Genomic DNA, 16,295 nt, shown 5'->3' on the forward strand with positions numbered 1-16,295 from the left:
GATTCAAAGCAGAGAAGAACCGGGGAAGAACCGGGGAAGTCGAATGTGCACACAAGCAAAGACCCGCTGATTCAAGCGTCAAACTCCTTCGGAGCCACGCAGGGGCGTCTCATGGAGAACCCCACAGTGCGTTAGAAGCGAGTGTGGCCTTCTGGCTAAAACAACGCGGTTGGTCTCGATACAGCCCCTAAAATACGTGCTTCGCAACACAGCAATGTGGGTCTCGACCATATCCTTGCGATGCCTCCGCCCAGGAGCAACAACCCACCTTGAAGCAGCCCTGCGTGAGGCCTGCTCCCAGGCTCCCTCAACCTCCTCACCGTCGCATTCTCACGTCGACCTCCGCGCCACCGGGTTGGATAGGGGGAGGGGGGGGGCGCCACGGTGGGGGGGGCGTGTGGGTGTCTTGCGCGTGGTGAAACGGTTGCTAAAGGGAGCGCGAAATCATGGGCGGAGCGAAACAGCACTTCCGCTGGATATCCACCAAGGCCTTGTTTCACATTGCTTTCACGTTATTTAGCGGTGCTCGCGTTTTGACGGCTTGGTATATTCAGCACCTCGCGTGCCGTCCGAACCGCCTCCCCGTATGCACAGCCTGGAAGGAACCCCGTGTGTCGCGCGAGGTTACTGCGGTTCCTTCGCATATCAAGGAGCAGTGGCATTTGCACTGTCCGGAGACCTCACTGTGAACATCAAGCCTCTCCAGCGCTCCCTACTACGATATACGTCACGGTCTGCCCACTGCCTGCATCTTTCGTAGCGTGACCGTACACCTGCCGCACTATGGAGATCGATTCAAATATGCTCCACTCTGACAGCCATGCCTGCTCCGGGGCGCCAGAGCGAGAGCTCCAACGGACATATAGGATGGTTTCCAGAGCGAGTATTCCTGTCGTCATGCTTTTAGCCTTTCTTTCTGGCTACTCGTCGCCCTCCACTCTAGGAGCGTGGGCAGCCACATCGGCGACTGCCGAGTGCCTCACGGAGGGCAACGTGACCACGTGCGCGTGTGATCAGCCAGCTTCCAGGGCTGTCGAAGAAGACGAACAACTGCTCTCCGCGGTTCTCTCGAAGGAAACACATGTACTGACCTTGTCTTGCTCAACTGGAAATCATTGCCTGCCTAAGCCAATGCATGACGCCATTGCCTGTCCCGTAGAGAACACCACTTTGGAGTCTTGCAGCCTCGACATTCGCGGGCTTCTCACCGGAGACACCGCCAATGTAAAATGGGGAGAGTGCGCAGGAAAGGAGAAAACAGGTGAATCTTGCAGGACTATCAGTATCTTGCCGGATAATATCCCCTACTCCGATGAGCAGTTTGCCGTGGGATGCCAGCAGGCAAACAAGAAGAATTGTAGAGTTACTGTGACGGTGAAGGCGCGAGACAGTGTCACTGCCGGGCGGAGTGTCACATGCGCCTACGGAGCCAGCAGCAACGACTCGCATCAAACCATCAAGCTGAGTCCGACAGAAAACAGCTTCACTCTCGTGTGCGGAGAGAAGGGGGAAGTGCTGCCGAAGAAGTACGACGAGACTTACTGTCCTCCCGATTCGAACGCTGCGGCGGAGACATGCGACGGCGAATACAAGACCATTCTGCCCGGTTACGAGAGCACATGGTGGAAGGACGACAAGAAAGCGAAGTCGTTCACTCTTTCGATTCCCACTGACAAGTTCCCGAAGGAACAGGCGAAGATTGTGGTCGGATGCCAGCAGAAGACGAGCGAGCAGCCGAAGAAGGCGGAAGACGCACCAAGCCCGACTGTATGCAGCGTTGACGTAACTATTGAGGCGAGCGCCTCCGCGTCGTCTGCAGTGATGATCCGAAGGCCATTCCTGTGGGAAGCTGGTATCTTGTTCTTGGTGCGCGCCGTAGCCGTCTGAATGCAGCGAAGGCCGTCGAGCTAACGGAGAGACGAGAAGCCGTACCGAAGCACCTTCGTTCTGGCTGCTGTCCTTCATCGTCGAAGGAGGGTGGGTACGAGGCCTGCGACGGTTCGTTCCGGTTGCAATGTGAAACGGGGGGAAAACCACGTCGTGCCAATTCGTTTACACTCACGATGAAGACCGACAGATTCCCGCAAGAGAAGTGATGGTCATGGTCAGGCGCGAGCAGAGAGAGTCTAATGAACGGATCACTGCGAAGGGCTGCTCGGATCTGACTTACTGCGGCACTGAAATGATTGAAGCCAACTCCTTTGCGTTGCCTGCGGTGGAGACCGGTGAACCGTTGCGCCTGTGCCACGGGTTTCGGGGCATTGTTGGCGCACTCCTCTTGAGCTCCAACGCCGTTGTTGCAGTGAGGGAGTACTCTGTCTTGTTGGTGGAGGCGTTCTGTGTAAAGCCGCAACAACGCTCCGCCTGAGGCGTTTGGCCGCGTTAAGGGGGAGTCGAGCCGATCCAAGAATAATTTTCTTCTAAGGTGGTAGTAGTGACTATGGCTGCATTGTCAGCATATAGAATTGGTCCTTGGCACTTGTTTGCGAGGGAAGCGGGCAGAGTTCACTCCACCATTTTTTTTCTCGTCGCCTCTTCACTGTCAACTGTCTTCGTGTATCGCATCAATCGTTTTTCTGCTGGACTGACGAAAGTCTATCGTGTTATTTAGGTTAACGATAGAATGTGGCGGTTTCCTGACACCCCGCCTCTCAGCCGAATTTCCTTGGCAAGCCGCTCTTCCATCAATAGGCCACGCCTGGGATTTCGCCTTCACTCCAGAGACTGCTTGAACAAAACTGGAGCCCCATGTGATTCGGCAGGCTTGTCACAATACTTTTCGTGTCCCTCATGCGCCGCACCATTGCTGAGGCTCAACCGGCAATCGAGTTCGACGGAAGCCCCGCTAGAACTCTGCCTCAGAGTGTTTCAGATTCCCAAGCCAACTTCCCTAGATTTTCAGCCAAACACTGCATGGTTCTTGTAATGCTATGGTACATGCTGTCGTATAAGTCATTCGTCTCCTCGCACTGATCGCGGTGCCACAGTAGAAATGGTGCCTGACTCCCCTGAGTACTACACGAAGATCAACAACGCTGCGAAAGGCTAGTTCACAGAGTAGCAATCGACAACTTCAGTAGCGATGGTCATTTGCCGCGGGCTTTCGCTCCGCCTTGTTCCCTGATGCAGCGTATGGTCAGTCAGACAAGGGGCGGGGACTTCTGGTCTAGCATGGATGGTCACTTGGAACGGCAAGATGTAAACGGGTGAAGGAGAATGGATTTGGAGGTCTGCTGAAAAGGCTAGAGGGCAGCGAGTAAATCGTCATTCTTTTCTGAAAGAAAGAGTAGGGACCAGTTTGTGCTTGTGAGGAACAATGACACAACTAGCGCGGGTCCTACGCTTGGAGCTGCGTCTCCTGAGTCGACCCGCCACTCGACAACTCGCGTCTGTGTGACGTCTTGCAACGACATTTGGAGTACACTGCCGGGATCGAGTTACATCTAGGAGTCCCTCGCCTGCTGGTGGATCTATCAGCACGAGCGGTGATCACCCCGCTCCTCCTTTCCCGCCTCCCCTCCTGCAATGCAAAAGATCCTGGCAGCATGCCGACCGCGCAGTCCGCACGCGCTGGACTGGCGGGCTTTCTTGCCGCCGCGCCAGCTCCATCCGCGATTTCGCCGGAGCAAGGGAAATGCTGTCATCGCCTGCCTTTTCTTCATAGACAGGATTCCTCATCCACCACTGAATGACCAACTTCTGCAAAACAATCTGCCACGTCTACAGTTCACCAAGCATACGCCGGCTCCACATCTTGTCTGTTCAGAGGTCAACCCAGCTGAGGCGGTAGACTTGTCTTGCAGAACTTCATGAGCCGTAGACAGACATCTCCTCCATCGACACGCCGAGTTGGATGTGGTGTAACATTCTGTATTTTCAAGCCGTTTCCTGATATATGAAATCGCGTCTGCTGCCTAGGCACCCGGGCAGTCCTCGTCTCCACGTTTCCACACGGTTTCGGCGGCAGCATGGCTCTGGTATCGAGGATGCAGAGTGCACGCCCTCAGGCACTTTTTCTCGCCTCCTTGATTGCACTGGCATACTGTGCAGTCCCTTCCAAAATAGGGGTGCTTGCAGCATCCACGAAAACTGATTGTGTGCCCGGCGAGAAGGACACCACGTGTACGTGCGATAGCACTGCCACTGGCGAAGAACGGCTCTCAGCTACGCTGTCCCAAGAGAAAAATGTTATGAAGATCGTCTGCGAACCTCAGATGACGTGCGCTCCAGAGGATCTGCTTGACAAGGTTTGCCCGGCAGAGCAGGTCGAACTGAAGGGATGCCAGCTCAAACTGAGCGACCTCCTTGCCGAAGACGCGACAAGCGTAGCGTGGGAGGCCGAGAAAGTGAAGGCGAAGGAGAACGGCGAGACAAAGAGCCTAACTATTCCGACCCAGAATTTTCCTTACTCCGATCAACGATTTGCTGTGGGTTGCACAGGAGAGAACAAGAAGTGCAAAGTTGTCGTCACTGTGGAGGCCAGGCCGACGGTGACAGACGGACAGACTGTCACGTGCGCGTACGGTGCCAGCAGCAATACTTCTCACCAAGCTGTGACGCTGAGTCCATCGAACAACAGCTTCACTCTGGTGTGCGGAGAGAAAGGAGACGTGTTGCCAGCGACTTACGAAACAACTTACTGCGTCTCAGGGTCGACTGACGCGGCAGAGACCTGCGATGAGAAGTGGACGTCAGTTTTCGCTGATTACGATAGCAAGTGGTGGAAGAATCCCGAAGGCACCAATTCGTTTACACTTTCAATTCCTACGGACAAGTTTCCGTCCGAGCAGAAGAAGGTTATGGTCGGGTGCCAGCAGAAGAAAGAGACAAATGATGAGCAAAGGAAGGCAGGGGCGCCAGCAGGTCCCACTGTCTGCAGCGTGGATGTGACAATCGAGGCTACTTCCTCTGCTTCTTTCACCGCAGCGACAGGTGTTGTCTCGTTCTTGGCGGTGATTGGCGGTTTGATCTCTGCGCTCGGTCATCCCGCGTGAATTTACCAAGGTTTCAGAGACTGTTGATCATGGCGCTTTCTAGCAGGGTGAAGCGTTTTATCGTTCGCGTCGATACTTCGAGCAGGATTAGTTCATCTCACTGGAGAGGCGACTTTCGCTGAGGCCGTTGAGTGGGCTTCTTCAAAGAACTGCCGAGCAGTTTCACGCACTAGCTGGGGTTGCCTGCTTGCTGCGTGTTCCTGATGTGAGCAAGCTGAGAGGAGCGGTGCCTTTTTGCGTGCACGTTCATCACGATCGCAGTGATTGTACAGGGGCCCCCGCCGTTTCGTGTACTGTTGTACATGGGCGCCATGGCTCCCTTGAAATTTGAGCGACTCATGCTTCCTATTTGAGGACTCTTTGACAAAAGGGTAGAGGACTCCACACCGCATCGCAATAGGCGGTGTTTGTTTTTCGGACTACCGCGGCCAGCCTTGTATCAGTCGATCTGGCCTGGCTCACGGGGAAGCAGCGGCTAAAGCCATTTCTCCTATATACTAGCCAGCCAGCCAGGAAGAGTGTGCAGGACTAACAGTCGTCACTACATCGCGCAAGACAGTATCCTCTGCGTAGGAACGGACATGGCTTGGTTGCGTGCAGTGGCAACTGGGGTGCTGCTGGTTGACCTGCACTCTGGTTTTTTTCGGCCGCAGTTCCTGGGTATCCACTCCGGGGCTCTACCGTTGGCATTGGGAAAAACCAGTCCAACGTGCTCCATGAGCACGACTGCACAGTAATACTCTCTCATCGATGCAGTGATCGATGAACGTGACCTCGTAGCTCAGGCACACCCGCCTTGCCAGCTGGTGTAACCTTAGGTTCCAGAATACTTCCAGAGGGGAAGAAGATGTTGAGACGGGGATAAAGGTGAAAACAAGGTGTTCCTATGGCCTTGCAGTCCCACCGTGGTTGCCATGCGTTGCGCTGGCTGGCATTTTGAGGGTGGAGCGAATTCCACGTTTGGTGAGGGCATCGGAGTCCACACTTTCCCATGTGGTTTTGATTGCACATATGTCGTCTCCACTCTTGCGACAGTGACAGTAACATTGCTATATATATAATATTCATTGTGAGGCCGCGGAAATTTTCCAACCTGAACTTTTTAATTCGGGATATCTGATAGTGCCGAACAGAGCCGCGAGGGTGGTGTGTGTGTTACCGAAACCTCCTCTGCTCGACACGCGCACGAGTCCCTCGAACCCACAGGGGTTTGCGACAAGACGAGCACAGAGGAGGTTTGAAGGAGCGGAGCGACTTACACGAAGGCCACGGAAATCCGATTCGCCACGCTTGTCACGAAGGAGCCTCACAGCAGGGTCCGATGTTCACTGCCTCCTGCCGACAGTATCCTTCTTTTCTCGGACACGTACATTTGTGCTACACGATGGAGGTTCTCTCATGCGGGCTCAACCACGTGTACCCGGCCTTGTTCACTGCCCGCCAGAGAAGGCTCCGCCGGCAGCTCTGCTTTTTCGGCCGCCCAGAGCTGCTGGTGCTGCTTTGTTGTGCCGTTGTGGCTAGTCGGTCCTTTTCCGTCACTGGAGAGCCGGACACAGAAGAAACCCGTATCTGCGTGGAGGCTGAAAAAGGAACCACGTGCACGTGCGCAGCACAGCCTTCCCGATCTGAGAAGACTTCGACGGCGACCATTTCCCAGGAGAAGAATACGTTGAAAATGGTCTGCAAAGAAGGTCTCAAGTGCGCACCCGCCGAGTTGACGGGCTCCATCGCTTGCGTAGGGGGCACGGACGACCTGACAGAATGCAAAGGCAGCACCAGCGGTACCAAACACGACTCGTGCTTAGACGTTAAGGATATTCTTACTGGAACCACTTCCAGCATTCAGTGGAAAGACACTACAGCACAGGGCAGAGCCAAAGACCAATCCAGATCCCTCACAGTCCCGCCGGAGACCATCCCTTTTGTCGATGAAAAGTTCGTTGTCGGCTGCATCTCGTCTACGAGCAGCTCTACAACGAGCTGTAAGGTTGACGTGAAGATTGAGGCGAGGGCAACGGCGAAAAACGACCAAACTGTCGTGTGCGCCTACGGGGCGCGCAGCAATCAAACACGCCAAGCTGTCACGCTGAGCCCTTCCCAAAACAGCTTCACTTTAGTGTGTGGAGATAAGGGGGAGGTCTTACCCAAGGCATACGCACAGACGTATTGCTCTCCAGACTCGAAGGATGCCAGCGAGACTTGCAGCGGAGACTACACAACGATCCTTGCTGGCTATGAAGACAAGTGGTGGAGCGCAGACGACAAGGCCCGCTCCTTCACGCTTTCAGTGCCGGCCGACAAGTTCCCATCAAAGGAGGCGAAACTGTTGGTCGGATGCCGGCAGGAGTATCCGCTCAGTGAAGACATGAAAATGCACCAGCAGAAGGATCCACCGTTTGTAGTGTTGATGTGTTTATCGAAGCTAATGCATCCTCTTCATTGTCTGTGGGGTCAGCAGGGGCGTACCCAGTGTTTGCAACTGTTGGCACAGTCGTCGCGTTCACCACTTCTCATGCATAGGCCCAAAAAGGCAGCGGCTGCGGCAAGCCACATCGGCGGCGATTTGTTCCGTGCGAAGGCGTCAGCCGGTCGGAGTACGAACTTCAGCAACTTTGGCTTGCAAGCAAATGACGAGGACTGCATCACCACGATGAACCGCGCCTTTGCTCGCCCTCCTTTGCCGCGTGTCGAAGGCGATAGAAGGCAGAACTCCAGAAGCGAACACGTAGCGCGCCGGTGCTGTGAATATTTCATAGGAACATTCCAGGAAGCATGTGGAGCCGCGCATCTTAAAACCTTTCAGTGCCACAGCCTGATGCGCACTCTGTCGGACCACAGGAGTGCCTGCGAGCCCAGATGACCTTCGTCAGTCCGTGAGCCACGTTTAGCCTTCCAGGAGCGTATTATTTGTGATGGAAGGCGACGAACGCATTTTAGGAAATAGAGCTGTTGCGTGGAGCCTTTACGAGGCAGACACTCCAAGACGTCTTCCCGTGTGGCTGTAGTATGCCTCGTTAGCCTCAGGGGCGCGGCAGTTTTGGCTAAACAACCGAACAACTATCAGGAATCTTCTGTGAAGAAGACGCCATACTCTGTGTGCCATCGAGGGTACAGAGCTGCAAGGTCAGCTGCGGTCGACTGCATGCCTGTCCAGGGTATTCACTAGATATGGCAATTCCAGTAAGCAGGAGGTGCTCGCGTGCATAGTGGACTACACAACTTAGGCCCGCGCGACATGCAGTCGCTCCAGTCCAGTTGTACACCGCTCTCGTGAGCTTGAGACTGGAAGCTCCATAGGCCTGAGGCGCAGCGGAAATGCTACAGTTCGTGGCACGGAGCTTCGTCGTTGACTTGGCGAATCCGTGCAGCGACCCCCTTCACCACCCCCTCTTATAGCAAGCAAGAAGATCTTTGGCAGCCCTGATGGCTTCCTCCTTGCAAGTCGCGCAGACTCGAGTGGTAGTCACAGGCTAGGACTCTCTCACGTCACCGGACAGCTTCGCCGACGTTGGAATTTCAGTGTTGACGAGGTATTGTCACCGTTATGGTGCAGGGCAAACATATCCTGAAGTAGCATTGCCCCTCGGCTAGGGGATCCGCTTGCCACACAGGGCCCTCCATGAGGCATCGAAAGCATGCGTGAGTTTCTCGGCACCATGACTCTGCGCCGAGATCCTCCGCCCCCCCCCGTTTTACGGGTTCGTGTCTTGTGGCGGGTGACATGCCCATTTAAGGGAGCCCGACCTCGTGAGATGCAGCAAGACTTGCCTTTGGGGTCTCTGTAAGGCCTCATCTTGTCCCGACTGATTCAGCCCTCAAGAAAGGCTGGTGTTCGAGTGTTTATTTAGGACTTCTTTTCGCATGCCCCTTTACTTCGCTAGTGGCGTCTCACAGCATCTGTCGAAGGCTTGCCGTGTTCTTCGCGGCTGGCGCACCGTTCTTTTCATGGCATCGACTAAGTATCATTTGACGTATCTCTGCTTGCATTCATCATCTTGCTAGCTTCTCCCTCCCAGGGTATTCGTTTTCCGGCGTTCTGCTCGCTTTCTCGCCTCCCCTATCCGATTCGTCGTTTGTCGGCACCATGGCGTCTGGTGGTTGCTCTGCATCTCTGGCTGCCTCCGGCACAACCAAGGGAAAAAAACAATGGAAAGATTCTTCGTTTCCTCTAGCGAAACTAGTCCCGTTGTCCATATTGGCATCTTTGGTTATTTGCTTCGGTTTCCAGTCGTTTTCAACCGTTCGAGCAGTGACCGCACAGACAGTGACCACCGATTGCGTTCCGGAAGACAACAAGACTACGTGCTCGTGCGAGGAACAAGGCGTCAAGGAAAGTGGAAAACAGCTCTCCGCTATCCTGTCGAAAGACAGGAGTGTGCTGACGGTGGACTGTAAAGGGGCTCTGAAGTTTGCACCGAAAGTTGCGGCAGACAACCGTGTCTGCTCTGCGCAGGAGGACTTACCTGCCTGCACGCTCAGTCTTCACAAGCTTCTCGCCGGAAACTCGCCTGACGTAAATTGGACAGAGTGCGAAACCAACGGCAAAACAAAAGGCGAGTGCAAGAGTCTCTCTATCCCGCAAGAGAGGCTCCCTTTCACTGACCAACAGTTTGCTGTTGGTTGCGTCAGTGCCGACAATCAGAAGAAGTGCAGAGTTGCAGTGACGATGAAGGCGAGGGCTAGCTTGACCGAAGGGCAAACAGTCACTTGTGCCTACGGAGCCGGTAGCAACCAGTTGCACCAAACTGTAAAGCTAAACCCGACACACAACAGCTTCACTCTGGTGTGCGGAGAGAAGGGAGAGGTGTTCCCGCAGAAGTACGACGAGACTTTTTGTACATCTGAGCCGAAGGGGAATGAGGAAGCCTGCAGTGGCAACTACCAGTCTGTTCTTCCTGGCTACGAGAAAGATTGGTGGAAGGAGGATAAAAAAGCGAGGTCGTTTACTTTTTCTATCCCGGTGGATCAGTTTCCGAGAGAGCCGACGAAGATTATCGTTGGATGCCAGCACAGCGAGAAGTCAAGCACAGACCAGGAGAGCGACGAGGAGGTACCTGCGCCGACAGCGTGTAGCGTTGATGTAACTATAGAGTCGAGGGCCTCAGCGCTGTCTGCGGCGATTATCGGTGAACTCTCTCTGCTTTGGGGGGTTAGTGCTGTTGCCTTCTTTACGTGTACCTATTGAGATGGACGCCGTCGTATTTGGGGGGGGGGGGGGGGGCGAGGGAAGCGTGTGAGTGTGACTGTCTGAGGTCTTTTGTGCCAAGCCATGGCAATTCTCTATCGGAGGCGTTTGGCGCCATTCACGATAGGATGCTACAGATTTCTTCTCGCCCCAGCCATATGCCGCACCATTTCCTGAGGTTCTACAAGCAAACCGAGTTCAGCGGAAACTGCACTGCTTTCCATCCTCAGATTGTCACTGTTTTGCAGAGCCATACACAGAGTTAAAATGGACGCACACGTTACTGGCATTGCTATGGTACACCATGATTCGGGTTTTAAGGTGTCATATATGCATCTTCTCTCTCACTAAAGGATGCGTGACCCATCTGCGTAGTCTCTTTCAAGGAGCTTTCGAAGACCACCTGCTACTCTGCCCACAGTTGGTTCACAGATTAGCCACTAAGAGCATCAGTAGAAATAATCACGCAGCATTACTTCTGCGACCTTTCGTGCCGCAGTGCATTTTGACGGACCGTACGGTCAGTGAGAAAATGTATGGGTCTTTCAGTGTGGCAATATGTAATTCTCGGGCGCGGAAGATGGAAATGGGAGAAGGAGAGTGGACTAGAGGCCTCTCGAACTGCTAGTCTGTGGCAGTGGATGTACGACCTTGCTTGCCAGGAAGAAGAAACTAGCCTGTCGCCGCGAGGAAATAATGAGTTCTCCCCCCCGGGGCTCACCCGTGGAAATGCTTGCCCGTAGTCAACCTAGGACAACAACTGGTGTCCGTGTGACAGTTGGGAAAACGGCCTTTCTAGAATACTGCCCGGATCGAGTTAACATCTTAGAGACTCTCGCCCGCTGGTGAAGCTCTCAGCACAGCGGTGTGTCATTCCACTTCTTCCCGTCCCGCTTCCCCCCCTTGCAAAGGAAACAAATCCTTGCAGCATGCCGAACCGGTCTGCACGCGCTGGACCGGCGCGTTGTCTTGCAGACTGGGTCATCGCCAGCGCGCCATTGCCCGCCACAGGAGGCAGTCGCTTTGTCCTGCTGCAGCGTCACCGCTGTTCAACCTAACAGACACGTGTGATACTTTGGTTGTATGCTTATGTTATAAAGCAGTGTCCTGCGGTTGAGTTCACATCTGCTGTGTAGGCCTCCGGTAGCCGTAGTCCTTGTTGTCCTGGTCACGCACGGTTCACCAGCAACATGGCTCTGTTCTCGATGATGCAGAGTGCACGCACTCTGGCGTTTTTTCTCGCGTGTTTGGTTGCACTGACTAACTGCGCATCACTTAAAACCATAGGAGTGCCGGCCGAATCGCCAAAAAACGAGTGCGTGCCGGGTGACAAGGACACAGTATGTACGTGCGATCCCGCCGCTGGTGAAGAACCGCTCTCAGCAACTCTGTCGCAGGAAAAAAACGTCCTCAAGATGGTCTGCAAACCCAAGATGGCATGCGCTCCAGAGGAGATGCAGGACACTGTCTGCCAAGCGGAACAAACCGAACTGACCGGCTGCCAGCTCAAACTGAGCGACCTCCTTGCCGAAGACGCGACAAGCGTAGCGTGGGAGGCCGAGAAAGTGAAGGCGAAGGAGAACGGCGAGACAAAGAGCCTAACTATTCCGACCCAGAATTTTCCTTACTCCGATCAACGATTTGCTGTGGGTTGCACAGGAGAGAACAAGAAGTGCAAAGTTGTCGTCACTGTGGAGGCCAGGCCGACGGTGACAGACGGACAGACTGTCACGTGCGCGTACGGTGCCAGCAGCAATACTTCTCACCAAGCTGTGACGCTGAGTCCATCGAACAACAGCTTCACTCTGGTGTGCGGAGAGAAAGGAGACGTGTTGCCAGCGACTTACGAAACAACTTACTGCGTCTCAGGGTCGACTGACGCGGCAGAGACCTGCGATGAGAAGTGGACGTCAGTTTTCGCTGATTACGATAGCAAGTGGTGGAAGAATCCCGAAGGCACCAATTCGTTTACACTTTCAATTCCTACGGACAAGTTTCCGTCCGAGCAGAAGAAGGTTATGGTCGGATGTCAGCAGAAGCAGCCTATGGAGGACCACAAGAAGACGGCGGCTGTATCCGGTTCTGTCTGCCGCGTGGACGTGACAATTAACGCTTCCTCTCCCCCGTCATCGTCAGTGGCGTGGGGTATGTTGCCAGGGCTTATGGGGGGATTTGTGATCGCTGTTTTTCCTCGTCTAGTTTGAGTACTATATACTGCAGCGGCTACCGGGCGATGTGGTGCGGTCAGCTGCGATGCGTGCGTGTACAACGAGGTCTAATATATTCTTTTCCACCAGTGGATATTGTTTCATTCCACAAGGCAAGAGCTTTCGTCAGGAGCATAAGACTTCTGTCTTCAAAGAGGCTCTTCTCCCAAGACGTGTCGCCGCCCCCTTATATAAGAGCAACTGGCGATAATTGCCAGCTGCCGAGGGGCAGGTGATGCTGTAGACGGTCCAAGCGCTCCGGATAAATCGTACCAAGGCTTTACGTAGTTGTGGCGTGTACGTTTCCACTTGGAGATACCTTAAGGCAGAAACACGAGCCCGGTTCCATTGGCAGGCACGGCGCTTGTCACTTAGACTGCCGGCTGAATTTACCCGTCAGTTGCCACTCCGTTACGTGGTTCGTGACTCATGTCGAAGCAGCTGCTATAACCAGTTTGAAAGCCGGAAAACGTGTGCGAGGCCCGCACTCGAGCACCCGGCAAAAGCACTCTGCGTCAGAGCCATGCACTGTGTGGGATACTATAAACTCATCGTAGCTGCCTGCCCGCGAAACTTGCTCCGCGCGCCTCAAGCATGCCTCGAGAGTTCCAGCTCTGCATGCTGTTCTGCCACTGATGCGATGGTCGCTGAATCTGTAGCACTAACCACTCATCTTGCCAGTTCTAACTCGCGGTACCTGGGAAACTGAGCTGGAACGGGGGGAGATGCTGTGACGGGGGAACAGTGCAGGCGATTCCTTGCAGATCACCGTTTTGTCAGGAATTAGTCTGGCTCGGGCATTCTGAGGCTGAAGCGCGTTCCCTGTCGGTTGAAACCCGCAGTGCCAAAAACATTTCACCCCGCAGTTGATGGCAACTCAGCTGCCGAAAGGTATGCACGGAAACCATAGTACCAAGCAAGTCAAGGTGATGTGGGCATCTAGCGATCCCAGCTCAAGTACGGGCGGTACTCTATGTTCTTTGCTGCGGCGACACGTGCGGGTGTGGAGAGGAGCGGTGAGGAGGGTTCAGGTCCCTTCAGAGTCGGCTGCGAGATAAGCGCGCCCGTCCGCCCAGCCCGCGATGGTGTTCGGATTGTAATTCGGCAGCGCGGTGTAACAAGACACCAGTTGCGGGACACAACATCCCAGCACGCGCAGGGTTCGACCGAGAGAAGATGCAGATGACACGCCCGTCGAAGTCTCCGCACCGCGACCAAACTCAGTGCAGAGCAGTTTCATAAGGGGTTTGATATTATATGCGCCAGTTCGCTCGCATCTTCGCAACCACTGCAACCTCCGGTGTCCGCAGGGTTTCGTTTCCCCCGTGCAGTTCTTTTTTTTTCTCGCGCACGCGATCTCCTCTGCATTGACGAGCGTCCGACTCCTTTTGCTTGCGACATAGAACCCCACATTAGAGGCAGACGTACCTCCTCCGGCCGACAATACGCTTGTTTCGTCAGTCACAAATAACTGTGTCTCATGATGGAGGTTCTCTCCTGCGAGCTTAACCACGTGCTCCAGGACTTTTTCAATGCCGGGGCGAGAAAGCCTCGACGAGGACCATATTTTTCAGGTCGAGCAGAGCTGGTGGCGCTGATGTGTTGTGTCATTGTAGCTATTCATTCGTTTTCCCTGATCAGCGCATTGGGGACCGAGGAAACCTCAATGTGTGTGGAGGTTGACAACGTCACCACGTGCACATGCGCAGCACAGCCTTCCCGATCTGAGAAGACTTCGACGGCGACCATTTCCCAGGAGAAGAATACGTTGAAAATGGTCTGCAAAGAAGGTCTCAAGTGCGCACCCGCCGAGTTGACGGGCTCCATCGCTTGCGTAGGGGGCACGGACGACCTGACAGAATGCAAAGGCAGCACCAGCAGTACCAAACACGACTCGTGCTTAGACGTTAAGGATATTCTTACTGGAACCACTTCCAGCATTCAGTGGAAAGACACTACAGCACAGGGCAGAGCCAAAGACCAATCCAGATCCCTCACAGTCCCGCCGGAGACCATCCCTTTTGTCGATGAAAAGTTCGTTGTCGGCTGCATCTCGTCTACGAGCAGCTCTACAACGAGCTGTAAGGTTGACGTGAAGATTGAGGCGAGGGCAACGGCGAAAAACGACCAAACTGTCGTGTGCGCCTACGGGGCGCGCAGCAATCAAACACGCCAAGCTGTCACGCTGAGCCCTTCCCAAAACAGCTTCACTTTAGTGTGTGGAGATAAGGGGGAGGTCTTACCCAAGGCATACGCACAGACGTATTGCTCTCCAGACTCGAAGGATGCCAGCGAGACTTGCAGCGGAGACTACACAACGATCCTTGCTGGCTATGAAGACAAGTGGTGGAGCGCAGACGACAAGGCCCGCTCCTTCACGCTTTCAGTGCCGGCCGACAAGTTCCCATCAAAGGCGGCGAAACTGTTGGTCGGATGCCGGCAGGAGTATCCGCTCAGTGAAGACAAGAAAAATGCACCAGCAGAAGGATCCACCGTTTGTAGTGTTGATGTGTTTATCGAAGCTAATGCATCCTCTTCATTGTCTGTGGGGTCATCAGGGGCGTACCCAGTGTTTGCAACTGTTGGCACAGTCGTCGCGTTCACCACTTCCCATGCATAGGCGACAGCGACAGAATTCTGTGCTAGTGCTCAACCGGCTACTTACTTTAGCGGCAGCTATTGCATTTGACTGCAAGGGCGCTGCTTAATTCGGATCGAACTTTGTTCAAATCCAGCAGCGGGGGCAGCCCACAAGAGAGGCAATTCATTTCGGTGCGAGCGCGGCAGTTGCCGACTGGTTATCGGCAGCAACACTCCGCATTCAAAAAATGAGGCCTGCGGCCTCATTACGATGAACTGCACCTTGCGGCGACCTCCTCTGCCGCATATGTAAGATGATGGGTGGTAGAAGTCAGGGAGAGAACAGGCAGCAGACCGATAATACTAATGCATGGAAATATTCTGAGGAGCGTGTGGAACTGTGGATCTTGCGTGTCCGTGACCACATTCAGCCATCTACTGCGTATGATTTGCGATGGAAGGCGACGAACACATTTTAGGAAAGAGAGCTCCTGCGCGGTGCCTTGAGCGAACAGACACTGCAAGCCGCCTCGTTGTGTGGTTGCTGGAGGACGCGGCTTCACCGTGAAGGGCTCTGCCATCTCGGTGAAATTTCCGAGGAACGTCAGGAGCCTCCCGGATTGCAGAGCCTCGATCTGTGTGTCAGCGAAAGTGCAGAGGTGCGAGATCCGTTGCTGTCAAGCGCGGGCCTCTCCAAGCTTTTCACTGGACACGGCTGTTCCAGTAAGATGTAGGTGCTTGCTCGCATAATGGGCTAAGGCCATACACCTTACGTCTGCTCGACCTCCATCCGATTCCACCTCTTGTACCCTCGTTTTCGACAGCCGAAGGCCGGAATATTCACGTTTCTGAGGCGAAGCCTTAGGATGCTACATTACGTGACACAGCGCTTCGCCGCCGACTTAACAATTCCGCGAACCTCGACCTCCTTCTTCGGTTTCCCCTAGTAGTCGCGACGACTATCAAGATCCATGACAACCTCGGTTCCGTCCGCCTTGCAAATCCCTCCGACTGTAGAGGTGGTCAAGGATTAGGACCCTTTCAGGCCACCCGCACGTGGTCGTCGCCAACATGCGAACTGCTGGAAAAAAAGTCCCCCTCATGGTGCAGTTTTGAAAGCACCTGCAATTAGAGAAGCTCCGCGGTAATGGGGCTGCGCACGCCGCTCAGGGACTCTCGTGAATCAACGGAGGCAGGCGTGCGCCTCTCTGAAACTTAACGCCAGCGCTAGCATCCCACCGTATGAATTCCTGTCTTGTGGCGGGTGACATGCCATTGAAGGCGCTCGCTAGCAATGCAGCAGGCCTTGTCTTACGGGTAGTTGAAGGC

The 16,295-nt window shown here is 54.4% G+C and overlaps 6 protein-coding genes across 6 annotated transcripts; all 6 read left to right on the forward strand.

Annotated features, from left to right (window-relative positions):
- Positions 1-783: 783 nt before the first annotated feature.
- On the forward strand, positions 784-1,887 carry BESB_057300 (SAG-related sequence; the record flags this gene model as incomplete). Its single annotated transcript, XM_029364165.1, has 1 exon — positions 784-1,887. The coding sequence occupies one exon, from the start codon at positions 784-786 to the stop codon at positions 1,885-1,887; it is 1,104 nt and encodes a 367-aa protein (XP_029220088.1).
- Positions 1,888-3,968: 2,081 nt separating this feature from the next.
- On the forward strand, positions 3,969-4,994 carry BESB_057310 (SAG-related sequence; the record flags this gene model as incomplete). Its single annotated transcript, XM_029364166.1, has 1 exon — positions 3,969-4,994. One exon carries the CDS (start codon positions 3,969-3,971, stop codon positions 4,992-4,994), a length of 1,026 nt encoding a protein of 341 aa, XP_029220089.1.
- A 1,384-nt stretch (positions 4,995-6,378) lies between these two features.
- On the forward strand, positions 6,379-7,854 carry BESB_057320 (SAG-related sequence; the record flags this gene model as incomplete). The annotated part of the gene is made up of 1 exon (XM_029364167.1): positions 6,379-7,854. One exon carries the CDS (start codon positions 6,379-6,381, stop codon positions 7,852-7,854), a length of 1,476 nt encoding a protein of 491 aa, XP_029220090.1.
- Positions 7,855-9,078: 1,224 nt separating this feature from the next.
- BESB_057330 (SAG-related sequence) lies at positions 9,079-10,179 on the forward strand (the record flags this gene model as incomplete). Its single annotated transcript, XM_029364168.1, has 1 exon — positions 9,079-10,179. One exon carries the CDS (start codon positions 9,079-9,081, stop codon positions 10,177-10,179), a length of 1,101 nt encoding a protein of 366 aa, XP_029220091.1.
- Positions 10,180-11,369: 1,190 nt separating this feature from the next.
- Positions 11,370-12,383, forward strand: BESB_057340 (SAG-related sequence; the record flags this gene model as incomplete). The annotated part of the gene is made up of 1 exon (XM_029364169.1): positions 11,370-12,383. One exon carries the CDS (start codon positions 11,370-11,372, stop codon positions 12,381-12,383), a length of 1,014 nt encoding a protein of 337 aa, XP_029220092.1.
- A 1,486-nt stretch (positions 12,384-13,869) lies between these two features.
- Positions 13,870-15,006, forward strand: BESB_057350 (SAG-related sequence; the record flags this gene model as incomplete). The annotated part of the gene is made up of 1 exon (XM_029364170.1): positions 13,870-15,006. The coding sequence occupies one exon, from the start codon at positions 13,870-13,872 to the stop codon at positions 15,004-15,006; it is 1,137 nt and encodes a 378-aa protein (XP_029220093.1).
- Positions 15,007-16,295: the final 1,289 nt, after the last annotated feature.

This window comes from Besnoitia besnoiti, chromosome IV, assembly GCF_002563875.1.
Source record: "Besnoitia besnoiti strain Bb-Ger1 chromosome IV, whole genome shotgun sequence".
NCBI classification, from domain to species: domain Eukaryota; phylum Apicomplexa; class Conoidasida; order Eucoccidiorida; family Sarcocystidae; genus Besnoitia; species Besnoitia besnoiti.